General features: G+C 39.6%; 2 protein-coding genes and 1 long non-coding RNA gene across 3 annotated transcripts; 2 read left to right on the forward strand and 1 right to left on the reverse strand.

Moving 5' to 3' along the window:
- Positions 1–316: 316 nt before the first annotated feature.
- On the forward strand, positions 317–4489 carry LOC120357170. Its single transcript, XM_039446999.1, has 7 exons — positions 317–923; positions 1036–1249; positions 1333–1462; positions 1555–2064; positions 2145–2378; positions 2837–3148; positions 3251–4489. The coding sequence occupies exons 2-7, from the start codon at positions 1052–1054 to the stop codon at positions 3757–3759; spliced, it is 1893 nt and encodes a 630-aa protein (XP_039302933.1). The 5' UTR covers positions 317–923; positions 1036–1051; the 3' UTR covers positions 3760–4489.
- Positions 4490–14095: 9606 nt separating this feature from the next.
- LOC120357311 lies at positions 14096–15841 on the forward strand (the record flags this gene model as incomplete). The annotated part of the gene is made up of 2 exons (XM_039447473.1): positions 14096–14712; positions 15700–15841. Coding segments are annotated over 2 exons (759 nt in total), but the record flags the coding sequence as incomplete, so codon positions are not given.
- A 1066-nt stretch (positions 15842–16907) lies between these two features.
- Positions 16908–17815, reverse strand: LOC120357159. Its single transcript, XR_005574349.1, has 2 exons — positions 17718–17815; positions 16908–17497 (listed from the first exon to the last, which is right to left on the reverse strand). It is a non-coding gene; the product is annotated as an uncharacterized LOC120357159 (long non-coding RNA).
- Between the last annotated feature and the right edge of the window lie 770 nt (positions 17816–18585).

An 18585-nucleotide genomic window follows, 5' to 3' on the forward strand; every position in this document is an offset into this window, starting at 1 on the left:
ATTTTTTCTATTCTCAATTTTTAACTATCATTTTTTTGACATATTTCTAAACAAATAAAAAATTAATGTAAAATAAATATTAAATAAACGTTATATAAATATTAAATTAACATTTTCTTTAAATCATTATTTTAAATACTTAATTAATGTTAAATAAATATTCAATAAATTTTTAATAAATATTATTATTGTAACAAAACGCTCCTCCACCTCACGCGCGCCGTCGCTCCACTCCGAACGCCCGAGCATCGCGACAGCGGGAACCACGTGCGCGTCTAGCTAACCTCTCGGCGCGATCACGCGGCAGCACGCGCGCAGTCCGTGGCGTTCCGCAATGTTCCCACTCCGAGCCAGCCGACCGAGCGCGCTGATTGGTTCGTCCAGTCCCCGCTCGGATATATAAGCCGGCAGTGGAAACACCAAAAAGGAGATCTTCCTGGTCCGAATCGAACGGGTCGAGAATCCTCGACCGCTCTTCCGACTTTCTCAAAGAATACTTGCCTCTCTCCGTATCCTCGACGAGAATCCTTGGCTACCCCCGAGCTTCCGAACCACACACCTTCACCTCAGCCAATCGCGAGCATCCTCGCCGAGTTTCGTAGCCGAGCATCCTCGGCGAATCACATCACCACCCACGACGAACATCCTCGTCGAGTCCATAGGCTAAGTATCCCTGGCCAATCAGCTTCATCTTATGCCCAGGAAAGATTCACTCACCGCAATACTCATAGAAACCAGAACAGTCGCCAGGACATCCGCGCCCTGACGATCTCTTTGCTTCTTTTTGCACGAGGCAGATCGGACGAACCGCGGAAGCGCCCGCACGTCGCAGCGTCCTTGATTAATCCGCGCCCGCCGCGCTTACGGCCGCATTCACACCAATGTCCACGCATTCCGCAGCTCCCCGATACCCTCCGGACAAGGTCGGTAAATGACGCGTCGGTAGCGATGCCACATAAGGTCTTCCGACGGCCGCCATTTTGGATCCAGTGACTGTGTATTAGTGCACGTCGTACAATAGTTGTTACTGTGTAGTTCGCCATTCGCGCTGATGGTGTACGGCATTGTACGGACACGTATCTCGTCGGAAAGACGAAAAGCTGCAATGGTAGGCTGCTGTGCAAAACATCGCAAGAATCGCAGTGAAAATGGATTTCGTATGTTTCGGTTTCCCAAAGACAAGCAACGAAAACAAGTATGGCTCGAAAAATGCGGCAAAAGTATAGCACCGACTTCGAGGTTATGCGAGGTATGTAAATGAATTATTTCAATTAAAAATATTATAATTTAAATTTCAAGCACGTATTAATTATCACGTTTTACTTTATGTTGCGTCACTTTGATGACTCCCAATTTGAAAACCACCGAGAGGATAAATGGCGAAAATTAAAACTAAACGCTGTTCCAACTATTTTTAATGATGAAAATTCAACAATTACATTCAATAACCAGTTAGCAGTTGGTAAGAATTATTGCAGAATCATATTTTTTTATTCAATATCTGTGGATATTAGATAATAATTATTATTTTTTAATTACATTTATTATTTGCAGGGCAACAAACTCCTCACGAAAACCTATTTGAAAATGATTATGTTCAAGACTTTAATCCGGTGATTTTAACTAATTTCAACAGTAATATTAGGGATAATGAGAACGTTATCGATGGAAATTCACTAAATGAACATTTTCCATCAGCAAAAATGGTCACAGATACAAGCATTCAAACTGATGGTGACAGTGACACACTTATGTTACAAACAAAATACATTTCTAATGAAGAAGGTACTATCCGACAAGCTAATGAAATAAAATACTTGCAACTGCAATTAGAAAAAGAGCGTGCAAAAGCTAATATGCTAAAGTCGAAATATAAAAATGAAAAATTATTACGACTAAAAATGACAACAAAAATGAAATCTTATAAGAAAAAATGTTGTACCTTATCTGAAAAATTGGAAAAGATTCCATTTTTCAAAAAATTTGCTGCAGGATTATCTAATCCACATCAACCAAAATGGTCTCCTGAATGCTTAAAACTTGCAATACAAATAAGATACGCTGGTAATTCCCTCAATTTTTAAATAAAGTAATGTTAGTTTTTGTATGGAATTAACACTAATTTTGATACTTTCTGTTTACAGTTGGATGGAAGGCCTATTTATATTTGAAAAAAGACCTCCAGTTACCTTTACCAGCTTATTCTACTTTATGCAAACACATCAGTAAACTTAATTTCTCTCCTGGTCTGTTAAAAGACGTCCTTTCATTAATGGCAAAGAAAAAGAAAACTCATTCATCTACGCATCAAAGTGATAATGTAGTTTTGATGGATGAAATGGACATTAAAAAATCCTTGGAGTATGATGTTAGCACAGGTATATATGATACAAACTGAAGTTTATATTTATATTACGACTAATAATTACAAAATATGATTACAAAAATAGATATTCTTAGCATCCTTATTAAAAGAAATTCCTACACTCTGTATATCTCTGTATATAAGTACTAATTCATGAGTGTTTTTCTACAGTCTCTTTATTGATAAGTAGAATATATTTTCAAATGTATAATAATAATAATAATATTAATAATAATTGTAAGAATAATAATTGTAATTAAAATAATGATTTTGATAATAGTATTAATAAGGATACCTATAAGTAATAGTATTAGAGTAAGAAAATTGTAATGATAATAACATAATTTTTTTCTCATATTTTGTTATTTAGTCATTTCCTTGTCTCTCTATACAGTTCATAGGCATAATCCATTGGTTCGAAATCCAAAGTACGTTAAAATTGAAATATATATTTTTTATCTATAACTACAGGGTCATTTATTGGACAAACAACGTGTGAAGAACGAGCAAAACTAAGCACTACTGTTGTTGTTTTTATGCTCAGAGGACTAACAGAAAACTGGAAGCAAATTATTTCATGGCATCTGACGTCTAAATCTTCAGATGATTGTGTAATGACCCAATTACTTTTAGAAATTGTTGAAGAAATCGAGAAAATAGGCTTTAGGATTCATGGATTAGTCTGTGATATGGGTCCGAAAAATCAAGCTATATGGCGCAACTTAGGAGTAAACGTTTCGAGGGATAACGTTGTACCGTTTATAGATCATCCCGTACGAACTGGTAATTCTTTTTATATCTTTCCAGATGTTCCACATCTTTTAAAAAATTTACGAATGGCGTTAACCAATAATTCCATCATTATAATAGCCCGATTAATTGTAGAGTCTGAAAATTTGCCATGTAATGAAGTACGATTTAAATACCTTGAAGAATTAGTTGCAATTCAAGAACGACATAGTGATTTAAAATTAGCACCAAATATAACAGCTGAGATTTTAAGGCCTTCTTCTTTTAATAAAATGCAAGTACCACCAGCAGCGCATATATTTAATGTAAGAACTGCCGTTGCTCTGGAAACTTTGATTGAACTGAAAATGATAGATAAAGAAGCTGAAACTACAGCTTGGTTTATAAGAAAGGTTCGAGCTTGGTTTGATGTAATGAATAGCAGATACCAAAGTGAAGCTATAACTTTAAGTAATAAAAACGTAAAAATAGCTATTATTGATCATTTTTTAGATTTAATAGAAAATATAATAATTGGCAAGTCATGGAAACCAGTTCAGACGGGTATAAAAATGTCAGTTTTAAATACTATAACACTCGTGAATTTATTATTTAAAACTGGATATAACTTTTTTTTAACCTCTCGCCTTAATCAAGATGCCTGATTAGAAAATTTGTTTTCGACTTTACGTCGACATGGAAACGATAATCCAACTGCTTTAGAAACTAAACGGTGTCTACGACTGATTACATTATGTCAATTTTTAGACACACGAAAAACCAAAAAAAATTATGAAGATGATAATGATGAGCATTACGTTCAATTTTTTTTATCAAAAGAACCAAAGAAAGGAAAAGATTTAATTGTGATTCCGCCAGAGGATTGTATGTATTCTCCTGTTTATGAAAATACACAAAATTACACTTATGTAACCCCAATAACAAATAGATTAGAGTGTAATATTATAAACAACGTACTAGGAAGTGCAATTTCTTATGTTTTACGAAAAAAATACGCTTGTAGTGATTGTTTAAAAGCTTTTACTGATGATAATGGTCAGTATTCATTTTATATCAAAGCTCTTTCTTTTGGATTCTTAGAAAATCCTTCAAATGGTATATTTAACTATATTTCTTTAGTTGAAGGTCATTTGCAAGCGCATTTTGATAGATGTGCTCTGCACCCTTGATTATTTGAGCATTTATTACAAATGATCGAAAAATAGGCACCTTATAAAGAATTAACTATCTCAAACATTTGTGCGGAACGTACCAAACCTTGTAATTTCTTCTACAATATTTTACGTCGATATATTCATATTCGACAAATTATTTTTGTTAACGATCAAAAAAAGAAAATACGTTTAACGAAAAATAAATCCTTTGCTTCAAAAAGTGCTTATAGGCAATCTATTATCTAAAAATCAAAATTATTTACAAAGCAATATTGTTATGGTTTTTAAATATTTATTTTAATAGCAATATTTAAATAAATTTTTTTTTGCAATATTTTAATCGCCAGTTAAAGTCCATTTAAAATGTATTATTTGAGTTATTATTTTAATTATTATAAATACATGTTTATTAATAAAAATATAAGATTATTGGAAAATTTAATTTTTAGTTTAATTATTTTAAACACTCAATGTATTTAATTAAGAGTTAGTAATAAAATTAGTTAATATATTTGAGAATGCATGCTGTTTATTTTTCTAATTTCGACCAAGTATTATTTATTTTTATGTTTTTTAACTTAACTTAACTTTTAAACAGCCTAAACATTAACATTTACCTAAAAATCAAACATTATATTTTTTGGCTGATTAGCTCAAGGTCCGTAGATAGACGCGACGTACCTGTCGTCACGTCTATCTATGGACCTTTGATCAGCTGAGCGTTGTGGTCGCCATTTTGGATCCAAACAGCTCGAAGTGCGGCGGAAGACCTTATGTGGCGTCGCTACCGACGCGCCATTTACCGACCTTGCCTCCGGACATCGAGTTCGTTAACTCCGCGAAAACATCGCTACCCGCAGCGATGTCTATCTAGTCTAATCTCAGGCCGATTATATTTCGGTGCAATATACCGATGATTACACCAATACTTCGTTTTCCGCGTAGATTAAGTTCATTCTTTTCTTACGTCCGATCGTTAGGCGCTTGCATCGTTTAGAATGATAACGATAAGTTCTGTTTATAGTTTTTGCGCCTCGCCACTACCGCCGTTTTCTTCGTTTACGTTCGCCCGTTACAAGGCATTTTGTTTCATCTCATTGCATTTTGTTTCATCTCATTACATTTTGTTTCATGTATCAACTGTATGAAGTGTAAAAATAAAAAGATAACCTAAATATTGCTATGTGATTAGAACATAGTTGACTAGAATTGTAAAAGATTTATGTTTAGCATGTATTTCGGTAGTATTCTTAAAAATCATAATATTGTCATACATAATACTGTGGATAAAATAATTATTAGCATTTGTTTATCAACGTTAGCATATGTAATACTTGAATAAATATCTTTTACTTCAAAGTTAATTAAGATTGCTCTTTAATTCCATATTGTAACATTATTTATACAAGCTATCTTAAAAATTTTCTCTAGCTCAATATTTGTATCAATCACTTTAACAAAGATAGGAATACCTATTTTGTTTAAATATTCATTTAAAGCTGCACAGTAAAATTTACATTTCTCTCTTTGCGTAATTATCTTCTGATGGACCACAAAGGATCAAATTGACTTAAGAGATCAATAACTCTGCCATTAGATTTTTCTTGTGACGATAAACTTTTAGTCGACGCGCTATCGTTCGTTAAAATTGTGTTTTTCCTAAATATAATTTTAAAAAATTGGCAAATTCGATAAAAAATTGAAATAACACTCGAAAATTGCTCGTTTAAAACTTATATTGCAAATCAATTTACAATATTAACATCATTAACATTATTTACATTATTATCATTAAACATTATTAACTTTAACATTATTAAACATTAACATTATTTTTCTTTTACATTTTTTTTACACTTTTTTTATTTCACATATTCTTTTTACATCTTTGTGGGACGGTGGAAACTATTTTTGAAAAAATAAATGCAACACTTTAATGATATTAAAATGTCTAAAATCGCTTGCTAAAAAACAAATGCAATCTTTAACATTACACTTTTTTTAAAAACATGAAAACATCAGTGTTATTAATTATTCGAATTAAAAATGTTTAAACCAACGCAAGAGAATTTATTAAGAATTGCATCTTTGTGGGACGCCGGAAACACCATTCAAGAAATTGCCGCTATGGTTCAGTGCAGCGTAAAAACTGCCAGGAGGTGGGTGCAGAAATCTGAAGCGGATGAAGATAATTTATTTCAAGACCAAAGACATTTCAATGTAGGCCAAACATGTACGACTCCGGCTGAAGATGAAGCCATTATTCAGCAGATAAGAGCAAACCCGTTTCAGCCTGCTAATAAAATACCCCAAATACTTGGGTTAAATGTATCACGTCAAGTAGCTCAAAAGCGACTTCATGCTGCGGAAATAAAGTGCCGCAAAGCTGCAAAGAAGCCCCTTCTAATACCAAGACATGAGACTCAACGAATAGACTTTGCAATGGACTATCTTCATATTACAGATGAAAAATGGTCAAAAGTGATATGGATGGATGAAAAAACGTTCTCCAGTGATAAAGATGGACGATATCGCGTCTGAAGAACAGATAATACTAGATATGAACCAAATAATGTTTTGTCTTCAATGTCAAGTGGTCAGGTCACGGCGGTATTCTAGGCATGGATGTCAGCTGATGGTCCAAGAGACTTAGTGGAAGTCGGAAGAAATTTTAACGCTGAGCAGTATGTAGATATTTTGGATGGTGTAATGCTGCCCAGTGTACGAAAACGCTACAACGAAGAAAAGCTTCCTAGAATTATCGTCGTGGAAGACAACAGCCCAATCCATACCGCTTGGATCACCAGAGCTTGGTATGAAGATCATCCGGAAATTCTTCGACTAATTTGGCCTGCGAAGTCTCCAGATCTTAACGTAATAGAAAATCTGTGGGCAGAGATGGCGCGAGCGTGGACGCCTCACATTATCTACAGAAGAGAAGATCTTCTGCAGCGAGTGCATCTTGCTTGGGCCAATCTGCGGCAGCGTCCGGAGTATTGCCAAGCAATTGTTGGTTCCATGCGCCAAAGATTACTTGACGTGTTAAACACGGAAGGAAATGCTTTAAATTATTAAGAGTAACATTGATATGAAAAAGAAATTGTCTAAATTATATGGAATGTTAAGTATTATCTCTAAGTCACATTATCCGAATTGTTTTTCAGATTTTTTCGACACATATATAGTTCCATCAGATTAAACCATGGCTGCTTCATTTGTCTCAACAATTTCAGCTGTTTATAATTTACCCTACGCTTCTTTCTATTTTCCTACGTAAGTGTATAAGTAACATCGCTCCTAAAATAACAATGGCAATAATTAATAATTTATCTTTTTATTTTTACATTTTATTTATAAAAAGTTCAATTACAATGCGATGATAAGCAATAATACATGTAAGTATTAATATCCGCAGTAGGAATACCTATACTACATATTAATATTTATATATTAATATGTATTAATATTACATTGTATAAAATATTAATATATAATATTTTATACTGTATATTATATACATATATATGTATATATATATATATATATATATATATATATATACATATATATATATAATTTTAATTATTTTATTAATATTTTATTATACATAAATATTAATATATAGTATATACAAATAATATAGTGTAAAATATTATGTATTAATATTTTATATTATTGTTACAACCGTGCAATATTTGTAATGTGTTACCGTGTAGTTTTTGTAATCGATATTAATGAATTGACGGTTGCTTGTTAGCGATGCTTGTTGTTATGCTGCTTTTGTCTGACGCCTTGTTTGGTAACAAACATGTTTCAATAAACGTCTGAGTTTCTTTAAAGTCTGCTCAATCATTTATTGTACGCGAGTGCCTTTTTGTGCGAGAGTGTCCTGTGCCACCGACGGACGTAACATTTTATATTATTATTCTATTTGTAAGAGATTAAAGGTTATAGCCTTGAAAACATCTATATAATTTTACAAGAGTAATTTACTTTATAATTGATCTGAACATACAATTAACGCGCTAACGGGCGTTATCAATCTAGACGGCATAGAGCATACCTTATAGAGAAAAGAAACCATGAAAATAATGTTACTAGAATACATGCCGTCTAGTTACAGAGTGAGTCGACCAATCACGTGGTAGGTTCCGTTTAGTACTCAACACTATTTATATCTGTATTGTATTTAATATAAATCAAACATATATAAAATTCTTACATAAATACTTAGATAAGAGGTTTGCAAGTAAAATAAATTATAAAAATAAATTACACGGAAAGAAATTACAAAAATCTTTATATAGATGAAAATTCTACATAAATACAAATCTCAATTTTACAATAGAGTAACATTGACAGCCTTTAAAACGCTCTGTCCATCTTCGTGCTTCTATACTATCTCTAATGTCCCGCATAAGTGTCATTTGAATTCTAACATGTGAACAGTCAATAGATGACACGACACTGTCACCACAGCGGTGATTTGATGCAGATAAGCACGCGTGTAAGTCTAAGTCTTGCACATGCTAACACGATTCGTCTTATAGGTCTCAAGTCCTTTTTTTATTGTGCCTGCCTCAAGCTGAGCTCTCCCGTTTTTATCAGCGCGCAACTGAACCTCTGAAAGTATTAAATTAAAAATTTCTATATTCCTCACACTCAACTGTGTATTTTATAAAATATTTACAGCAATTTTTGTTGAGAATACGCAATTATACATATCGATACCTAACGTACTACAATCAAGTCCACTGCAAATCCAACATCCATGAGACACCGTGGCTTATTCTTTGGAAGGATATTCGTCGATATGTGAACCATTCTCCAAAAACCGTTCTTGCTCTCGCCGCCGTTGAAATTATTATAATTAAGAATCATTATTATTGTATAAGATTTTAATATTTATATGTTGTAAAAAAATCCTTAATTATCAGCTATACTCACTGTATACCTCACTGTACACGAAGTGCCTCTGAGAAGGTACCTTCCCCAGGAGATGGAAGAGGGCCCGGCTTGTCCTCTTTAAAAAGGAGGGCAAGCCCGCAGAGAGTCCCTCCGCGTACAGGCCCCTCTGTATGCTGGATGATGCGGGCAAGATCTTTGAGCGAATAATCGCTAACCGCATCATCCGGCATGTGGCCCGGAACGGTCCTGAACTGTCCCCCGAACAATATGGGTTCCGAGAGGCGCGATCGACAATCGACGCAATACGTCAGGTTCGGTCCCTCTCGGAGTCCCTAACGGGGGACGGGATGGTGGCGTTGGCAATATCCTTGGATATCGCTTGGACAACGCCTTTAATAGTCTCCCCTGGGGTGAGGTGGTGGCGGCGCTCAGCGAGCACTTTCGCTTGCCGCCCTACCTCGTCGCCATCGTTCAGGACTATTTCCGGGAAAGGGAGCTGGAGTTCCGCGATGAAGACGAACTCCAGCAGCGGAGGGACGTGTCGTGTGGCGTTCCGCAGGGGTCTGTGTTGGGCCCCCTGCTATGGAACGCCGCATATGACAAAGTGCTCCGCACGGCCATCCCCCCCCCTCCCGCTGCTACGTCGTCGGCTACACCGACGACACGTTCATAGTAGCGGGGGGGACCTCTTGGGGAAAAGCAGTCGCAAATGGCAACTGGGCTGTGGCCTGTGTCGTCGGCGCCATCAAAGGCCTGGGCCTGAGGGTGGCCCCGGAGAAAACAGAAACCATCTTCTTTCACGATGGCTCCTCCGGGATACCGCCCCGGGCCTTCGTCCTGGTGGACAACACCCGCGTTCAGGTGGGTGCAACCCTGAAGTACCTTGGGTTGCAACTGGACGGTCGCTGGGCCTTTGCTGATCACTTCGACCAGCTGGCCCAGCGGTTGGGCAAGAGGGTGGACGCCCTCAATGGGTTGATGCCCAACCTCCGGGGTCCGAGGGTGGGTGCTAGACGCGCGTACGCCCTTGCGGCCATGTCCGGGGCTCTGTATGGAGCCCCGGTGTGGTTCCGCGAGGCGTTGGCCGGCCGCCGCATCAAGGTGTTGCACGATGTGCAGCGGCGGCTGGCGCAAAGGATAACGCGCGCGTTTGGCACCGCTCCCAACGCGTCAATCATGGCCCTGGCGGGGCTCCCCCCGGCGGAGTACACGGCCGACGCCCTGGCGTGGACTTACGCCACACAGTGGGACAGAATCCCGAAAAAGTGGCAAAAAGTCGATTTTAGAATTGCAGTAAAATATATTTATCATTGTCATCTCAATGTATCCAAATATGCTGGATTTAAATTTTATAACATTTGGTCGAATACTTTTATTTTGGCAGAGTTTTGAATATAAGAATAAGTCTTAAATTAAGTGAACAACATATATTATTAAAATGCTATAAATTATAAAATTCACAACATATTTCTTAAGTTTTATTATTTATTATTTTTTGGTATATATTCATGAATGTTTTTAATTATTAATAATCATTTAATATTACATAAATTAAAATTTTGTATCGATTAAGTTGAATATTTTTACATTTTTGCAAGTCAAAACTTGCTATCGATTGATTATAATCGGAGATACCGCTTCCTAATGGAATTTTCTTTACACCGGTACGTTCTCATATTATATCCCTTCAAAAAAAACCTGCTACTTTTTGCTACTTCGGCAAAATAACCGTTCTACTCGACCGAACGTACTGTGAGCCGCCTGGCGCTTGCTTGACAGTGCGTCAAGCAACCGCCAGGCGGTTAAGGCGCGCAATACTTTCTCGCAGTAGAAATGTCAGCAAAATTGTATATAAGTGTTGTTTCATTTGGAATACTGTACATTCACGCGATATACATGTATATATTTTCGTGAGTGAGCGTATCTTATTGAATATACATTTGGAATTGGATTTATTTTCGAATATCAGGTTTTAAAAGTAATCACAATTTAATAATCAGCCATGTCGACTTTATTATTTACCAAGCGAGAAATTATTGAACAATTTTTCATGAAACCTGGTATTGACGATAGGATTTCAGCGGCTGTAAGTTACGTTTTGTCTAAGCTAGGAATGCATATTTCTAATATTAAGGATAATGAACTGCGGCAATTGAGAACATATGTATCTGCACTCAGTAGCAAGCATAAGGAGAAATGGAATGGCGTGAAGAGAATAAAAACAAAGTATGAGTCAAAACATAAAAAATGGCTGGACTCTGGTTTTATTATTCCTAACATTTCAATGCAAAATGCTGCTTCTTACACAGTTGCTGGTCGGCCATCTATTCCATTTCAGGAGAAGTCTGATCGATCAAGAAGGCTAGAAGTGGCAACTATTAGTAAGAAACATAACAACGACCCACTGAAACTCATAATGGCATGCCGTCATGCAGCAAGGATTTCAGGACAAAAAAATATAGTTGCAGTAATAAATAAAGTTTTGAAAAATCCTGAAAATGCACAACAAATAATTTGTGAGCCAAGACCAGTAATCATTAAGATGACTCCTCTAGAAGGATTGATCTATTTACTAGATCGAAATATGTCCAAAGACGATTACATTAGTATGCGTTTAACTGTAAAAGCAAGAGGGGCGGATATTTTTCCAGCATATGCTGCAATTGTAGCTGCAAAGGCGGAATGTAGACCGCCAATAGAAGTTTTTAAAATCACAGATACTGTGGCAGAAGTTCCTTTGCAACTTCTATTAAACCACACGGTAGAAAGAATTATAAAACTACAACAAGATGTAATCATTAAGAGCATGGAAAATAGTAAGACGACAGAACTTGAAGCTGTTTTAATTTGTTCATGGGGATTTGATGGAAGTTCTGGGCATTCGGCGTTTAAACAACGGTATTCAGATATGAGCATGAGCAATATTAACGATGAAAATCTTTTCGCTACTACGCTTATACCGTATATTACGCCTATCAACTTCGTCAAACATTATATTGTGGAATAATAGAGCTTCACAATCTGCAAGATTTTGCCGCCCTATTAATATTCAATATTGCGCCGAATCAAAAGATCTTATCTTGAATCAAAAGCAATGTATTGAAAATCAAATTGATAAACTGGAAGCATTGGAAATCATATTAAACAATTTAAAAATTAGAATTCATTTTTCATTGTTCATGACTTTAATAGATGGTAAAGTTTTCAATATAATAACAGGTACGAAGTCCATGCAATCTTGCTCCATTTGTCAAGCAACGCCAAAGCAATTTAATGATCTTGCAAACATTAAATGTGAAACAGAAATCTTTCTACCCAATCCAAAGTCACTGCAGTACGGAATTAGTCCTTTGCATTGCTGGATTCGATTTTTAGAGTGCTGTCTGCATATTTCGTACAGACTTAACGTTAAAGTATGGCAGATGAGAGGACAAGATCTTAAAGATGAATATGCGAGACGAAAAAAAGAGATCCAAACGATTCTTTGGAATAAATTAGGATTAAAAGTAGATAAGCCAAAAGCAGGAGGAAGTGGTACGAGCAATGATGGTAACACTGCTCGCAGGGCATTTGAAGATCCAAAACTGTTTTCTGAATGTCTTGGACTAGACTATACTTTTGTTTTTAATTTAAAAAATATTTTAATTGCCTTGTCTTGTAAGTTTCCGATAAATAGCGTTCTTTTTAACAAACTGTGCCTTGATACGGCTAAAATTTACGTATCTCACTACTCATGGTATCCTATGCCATCATCTCTCCATAAAGTTCTTATTCATGGTGCTCAGATAATTGAAAATAGCATATTGCCAGTGGGAATGCTTGGCGAGGAAGCTTCTGAAGCCCGAAATAAGCATTACAAAGCATATAGGAATGAGCATTGTAGAAAAAACAATCGTACAGTAAATTTACATGACATGTTTTGTAGATTAATGGACACATCGGATCCTATTGTATCTTCTTCTAGTCTTAATTTGCGAATTCGAAAAAATAAAATATTACAACTTCCCACAGAAGTCCGAGATTTACTTATTATACCCAAAATAAATACAAATGTAAATATATACCCAAAATAAATACAAATGTAAATATAGAATATGACGAAGAGGAAGAAGAAAATTTAACTGAACTTCCAGAAATATTCTCATCCTTGGATGAAGTTGTGTTGTCGGATGAACAAGTTGAGGAGTAAAACTCTAATATTAACAAAATTAATAAAAGTAATAAAATATTAATATAATAGTTCAAAAAGTAAAAATAAAAAAGTAATAATTAAAAAATTAAAAAAACAAAAAAATAACAAATATAAAAATTAATTGAAAAAATAAAAATAAAACAGTAATAATTAAAAAAATACAAATAATTTACAAAATAATTTAATAAGTTCCATTAGGATAGGTTGTACATAAATATATATTAGCGCAATACTGTAAATAAATGTACATAGCATAAGTAACTCAGCCACTACTGACGTCCCAAGCCCGGATATGATGAGGAGGGAATGCATTCAATTTTAATATTCAATATTAGATTATTCTTTCCTGACAATACACTACTTTCGGTAAGGTAGGAGTTGTTAGATTATAATTATTATTTTATGTTGCCATATTGGATCTGCCATTTGAAATTTCGAAATTGTAATATCAAATGCGAAATCTGCGACTCCAAAATCTTTATATTAGTATATAATTTCACAATTTCAAACAAAATTAACTTTAGACGGAATTTCTGCCACTTTTTCGGGATTCTGTCCCACTGTGCGCCAGGGCAAAAGCCATCCGCCTTGAGGGGGGGGGGGGTAGTTACCGCGTTGCTACGGGAGAGGACCCGTCGGCGGATGATGAGGACATGGAAGAGAAACCTCATCGACAACCCGCCGGCGGCCGGATCTCGGATCTTAGAGGCCGTCCTACCACACCTGGACGAGTGGGTGAGCCGCCCGTTTGGCGGCCTGTCCTACAGGACGACACAGGTACTCACCGGGCATGGCTGCTTCGGTGAGTACCTGTGCAGGATAAGGAAGGAGCCGACGACACAGTGCCACCACTGTGGCGCCGACCGGGACTCCGCGCAGCACACGCTGGAAGAGTGCCCAGCGTGGGAAGAGCTGCGCGGAGTCCTGAGGGCTGAAGTGGGAAATGACCTCTCCCTGCCGGCCATCATTAGTCAGATGGTCAGCAGGGAGAGCGCCTGGAAGGCGGTCTCCTCCTTGTGCGATCGAGTCATGCTGCAGAAGGAGGAGGCCGAAAAGGTGCGGGAGGGTCAGCCAGGGGGCCGTATGCCCCCAGGCAACGCGAGAAACGGAAGGGGCGGCGGAGACGGGGGTCACGATTCGTCTCGGCCCCCGCCCCGTCTGCCCCAACGGAGAAGAGGCGCCCCCCGCCCCCGGAGGTCTACCGGACGGCGGCGGGGCAGAAAAACCGTGGCGGCCACCCCCTCCCAACCCACTATCGTGGAGGAGAGGGACGATGGCGACCGCCACGGAAATGATGAAAGGAAGCGACCCTCCTCCCCTACGGCAGCCGGCCCAGCTTTCGGGACGCGCAGCCGTGGGAGGAGGGCCCCCCGTGTTAGCGGCGAGGCAGATCTGACCTAACGGTCCGGGGAGCGATCGCGCGCCACAACACGCCATCGCTCCCCCACTAGCGCCTCGCCGGGGTGCTGGTGGGGGAGGGGAAGGATCCCTCCTACCTCATCCCCCCCCAACACGGAAAAGAAGATGCCGCCGAGCCGGACTAGTCCGGCGCGTAGGGGCCCGGGACATCCGGCCGGGGGGCCGGACTCCCGGGCTTTAACCCCGTAACATCTCAAGGGGAAGAGGCGGGGGAGGGCTGGTGTCCCTCTCCCCCGACCTGAGGCCGGCTTGGCCTCACGGCCCTGCCGGGGAACTCGTACCAGGGTGCCCCCGGCGTGCTGAGTCGGCCTCGGCCGACCTGGTCCGGGGGGACTCCGGAAGCATGCTGTACGCGTTCCCGGAGTCCCCCAGTCAAGGAACAGAGCCGGACACCCGGAGGGGTTTTAGTGGGTATGCCACCACCGTCACGTCGACGGCGGGGAAGAGCCCCACATAACCGCCAGGCCTCCTCCGGGGCCTGGGGTATGCGGTAACGTATTTCCCCTCCGTCAACAAAAAAAAAAAGGGAGAAAGGTGTATGCAGTAATATCGTCGTGTCGAATGCAAACGTAATAGTAACAATAGACACCCCCTCGATGGTGATCCACCTTGTCGCGGTGAGGAGGCTCCCTCTTGCTCGAGTCGCTGTTGGGCGATAAGGAAAGGAGGGTCTAAGAGATCACCGAAGAGGCATTAATCTTGTCCGATATGTCGCGTGAGGTGTCGGAGCGTCGGACGGGGGTCCAGGGGGCGAAGCCCCCAGGTGGGAGACCAGGGGGCGAAGCCCCCGGTGGGGAGGTTCAAGCAACTGAAGCGACGCAATTGTAGAATTTGTAGTGGACTCGGTACTCGATAAAGTTAAAATAGTAAGTGCAACAATGACGTGATATTGCGAAACAATGACTCAATAGTTTCGACGACGGTGACTTCTCTTGGCGAGCGCGTCTTCTCAGATGCGAACGCGCTCGAGCCCCGCCACCGCGTCAAGGTGGAGGTCACATCGGCGGGGAGGCAGATTGGCGGGAAGTGCTATACCAATCTGCGCAAAGATGAACAATATTTAGACACTATTTACACAATATTTACACACTATTTACACAGTCTATACGACCAGTGAGTCGTTGGAATTTAATCCGATTCACTGGTCGTGAGTCCAGCCGTGTGGACTCGGCGTCGTTTGCTCGCCGTTACTTCATCCGAGTCGCTGTCGGTGGTGGCGGAGGTAAAAGGCGACGAAAAAGATACTACCGACGCAGGTGACGGCTCGGCGTCGTTGGACGAATCGTCGTCACTGACGAGTATGATCGACACGGCGTCGTCGTCGTCGTCGTCGCTGCTTATTACAATGGGCGACTCAAGTGCTGGCGCCGGTCGCGGCATTCGCAGCCTCTCCAATCTAACAACGCCAGAGAGGAACCTGAGAGGGAACAGGCTTCGAGTTTAGATGGAACCTTATTTTGAAGCGCCTCTATGATTCGTGAAAAATGGACATTGAACTACGTAGCCAATGTCCATTTTCCACGTCGGTAATGTCCACGTTTAGATGGTTCTCAGCGGTGCTATGTCCATTTTTACGGTTCTCTTCCGTGCTATGTGCAGGAGTGAGAGATGCATCAGTCCTCTGTTTAGACCATCGGTTAGAGAGAGAAAGTATCACGGTGGTAAACGGGGAACGAGCGGCGATGTTATCTCTCCGAATACCCTCCTCTCCATTCCCCTCTCACCCATCCGTTTTCCACGTTACGTTTCGCTCGTGAAATCCAAAAGAGGATTTCGGGCGATTTCTGGGCAGGGACGTAGAGAGGCCAGAAAGCGCCTACTCTTTAAAAATGTTTTATATTTTGTTATAATTGTTATAATCATACATATGCGCGCGTATGTATGACTTAGAAATGACATATTGTACAAACAAATAATAATGTAATAAAGATTAATTGAATATATGGATACCTGAGGATTTCACTTATTGAGCAATTATCCATAAGTCTTATATTTTCATATATGTAAAAATATTTAATTTTATTTATACAATATACACAGCAATTTTCCGGAAATGATTTCAAGGAGAATGGTAAAAACAAACGTACACCCGTATGATTTTTACAATTATTATATGCAAAATTGCACATTCTAATTTGAAAAAAAATATTTATGAACTTTTTGTCGTCCAAGTGACGTATTTTATCAGTCCTACCGTACGATGACAGGTGAAAATTCAACTAAAGGATATTATAGACGATATCAGCTGTGCCTGAAATCGAAGCTTTACAGTCTATTTTCTCTATCTCTCTCGCTCTATCGAGGGGACGGAGAAGCGCTTTGGCACGCTAGCCGGCTTTTCGGCAGGCTTGTTGGATGTGTGTGCGAGGACGCGTATGTATGTGCGTGTGTATGTATGTGTGTGTGTGTGTACATTATTTTTATCGATAGGAGGGCGATAATTTAATTTTTGAGCTATTATATATTTTTTACATATATTTATTCTTTTACTCATATTATCCATATAATGCTTTAATTGTTATAGTAATAATTATGATTGTGCACTTGAATGCCCCTCCCCCCTCCTCTTATTATCGTCCCGCGACCACCTCTACCTCTTCCTCGTCCTCGTCCTCGTCCTCTTCCTCTTCCTCGTCCTCTCCCTCTTCCTCTGCCTCTCCCTCTTCCTCGAGCGAATGCCGCATGAATTATCTTTTCAAGATCTAAAGTCTGAAACAAAAAATTTAAAGAATGTGTAAAAGCATTTATTGAATACCGAAGAAAGATAAAACGATGCTTATATGTTGACTATGTCATTAAAAGAAACCATGCATTTGCCTGTGTAGGTGAACCGTGGCAAACCAAGATCATGTTTCGACAATACGCTCGTTTTTTAACAGCGAAACTATAGCCACATCTAAACACTCGTTTATATTTAATTAATACTTACACTTAATGTTACGAGTCCTGTTGGCATCGCCGTTGTCATCGTCGTCGCCGTGTCGGCCGTCACCTCTGTCGTCGTCGCCGTTTCGGCTGACGCGTCGGGGTCGTCGTCGCCGCCGCTGTCGACGTCGTCGTCGCCGCTGTCGACGTCGTCGTCGTCGCCGCTCGTCGTCGTCGTCGTCGCCGCTGTCGACGTCGTCGTCATCGCCGTCGCCGCCGCTGTCGACGTCGTCGTCGTCGTCGCCGCTGTCGACGTCGTCGTCGCCGCTGTCGACGTCGTCGTCGCCGCTGTCGACGTCGTCGTCGCCGCTGTCGACGTCGTCGTCGCCGCTGTCGACGTCGTCGTCGCCGCTGTCGACGTCGTCGTCGTCGTCGACGTCGTCGTCGTCGCCGCAGTCGACGTCGTCGTCGTCGCCGCCGTTGTCGACGTCGTCGTCGTCGTCGCCGCTGTCGACGTCGTAGTCGACGTCGTCGTTGTCATCGGCGTCATCGTTGTCATCGTCGTCACCGATGTTTTTCCTACTAAAAAAATAAAATTTTTAGAATATAATTAACAATGTTTTATAATAACATGTTTTTCATATATTTTTATAAGTACATAGATATACTTACTAGATCTGCTTTGCGGTTTGCGATCCTCGTACGTTGACCGTTCACCTTCACAGTTGATCATTGAATGACCGGAATAATAGAGCGCTCGCCGTACTCGCGTCGTCTTACAGTGTTGTCGCTTTTCAACCACGTGCGGACCGATTCGATCGGTAGATTATGAATGTTTCTTTTTTAAGGAAAAACGTGTGTACATGGTTGGTACACGTAGCCGTTGTATATTTTTCATAATCATAATATGTATACGATTTTTTATTTTATGC

The sequence above is a fragment of the Solenopsis invicta genome, chromosome 3 (assembly GCF_016802725.1).
Source record: "Solenopsis invicta isolate M01_SB chromosome 3, UNIL_Sinv_3.0, whole genome shotgun sequence".
Taxonomy (NCBI): Eukaryota; Metazoa; Arthropoda; class Insecta; order Hymenoptera; family Formicidae; genus Solenopsis; species Solenopsis invicta.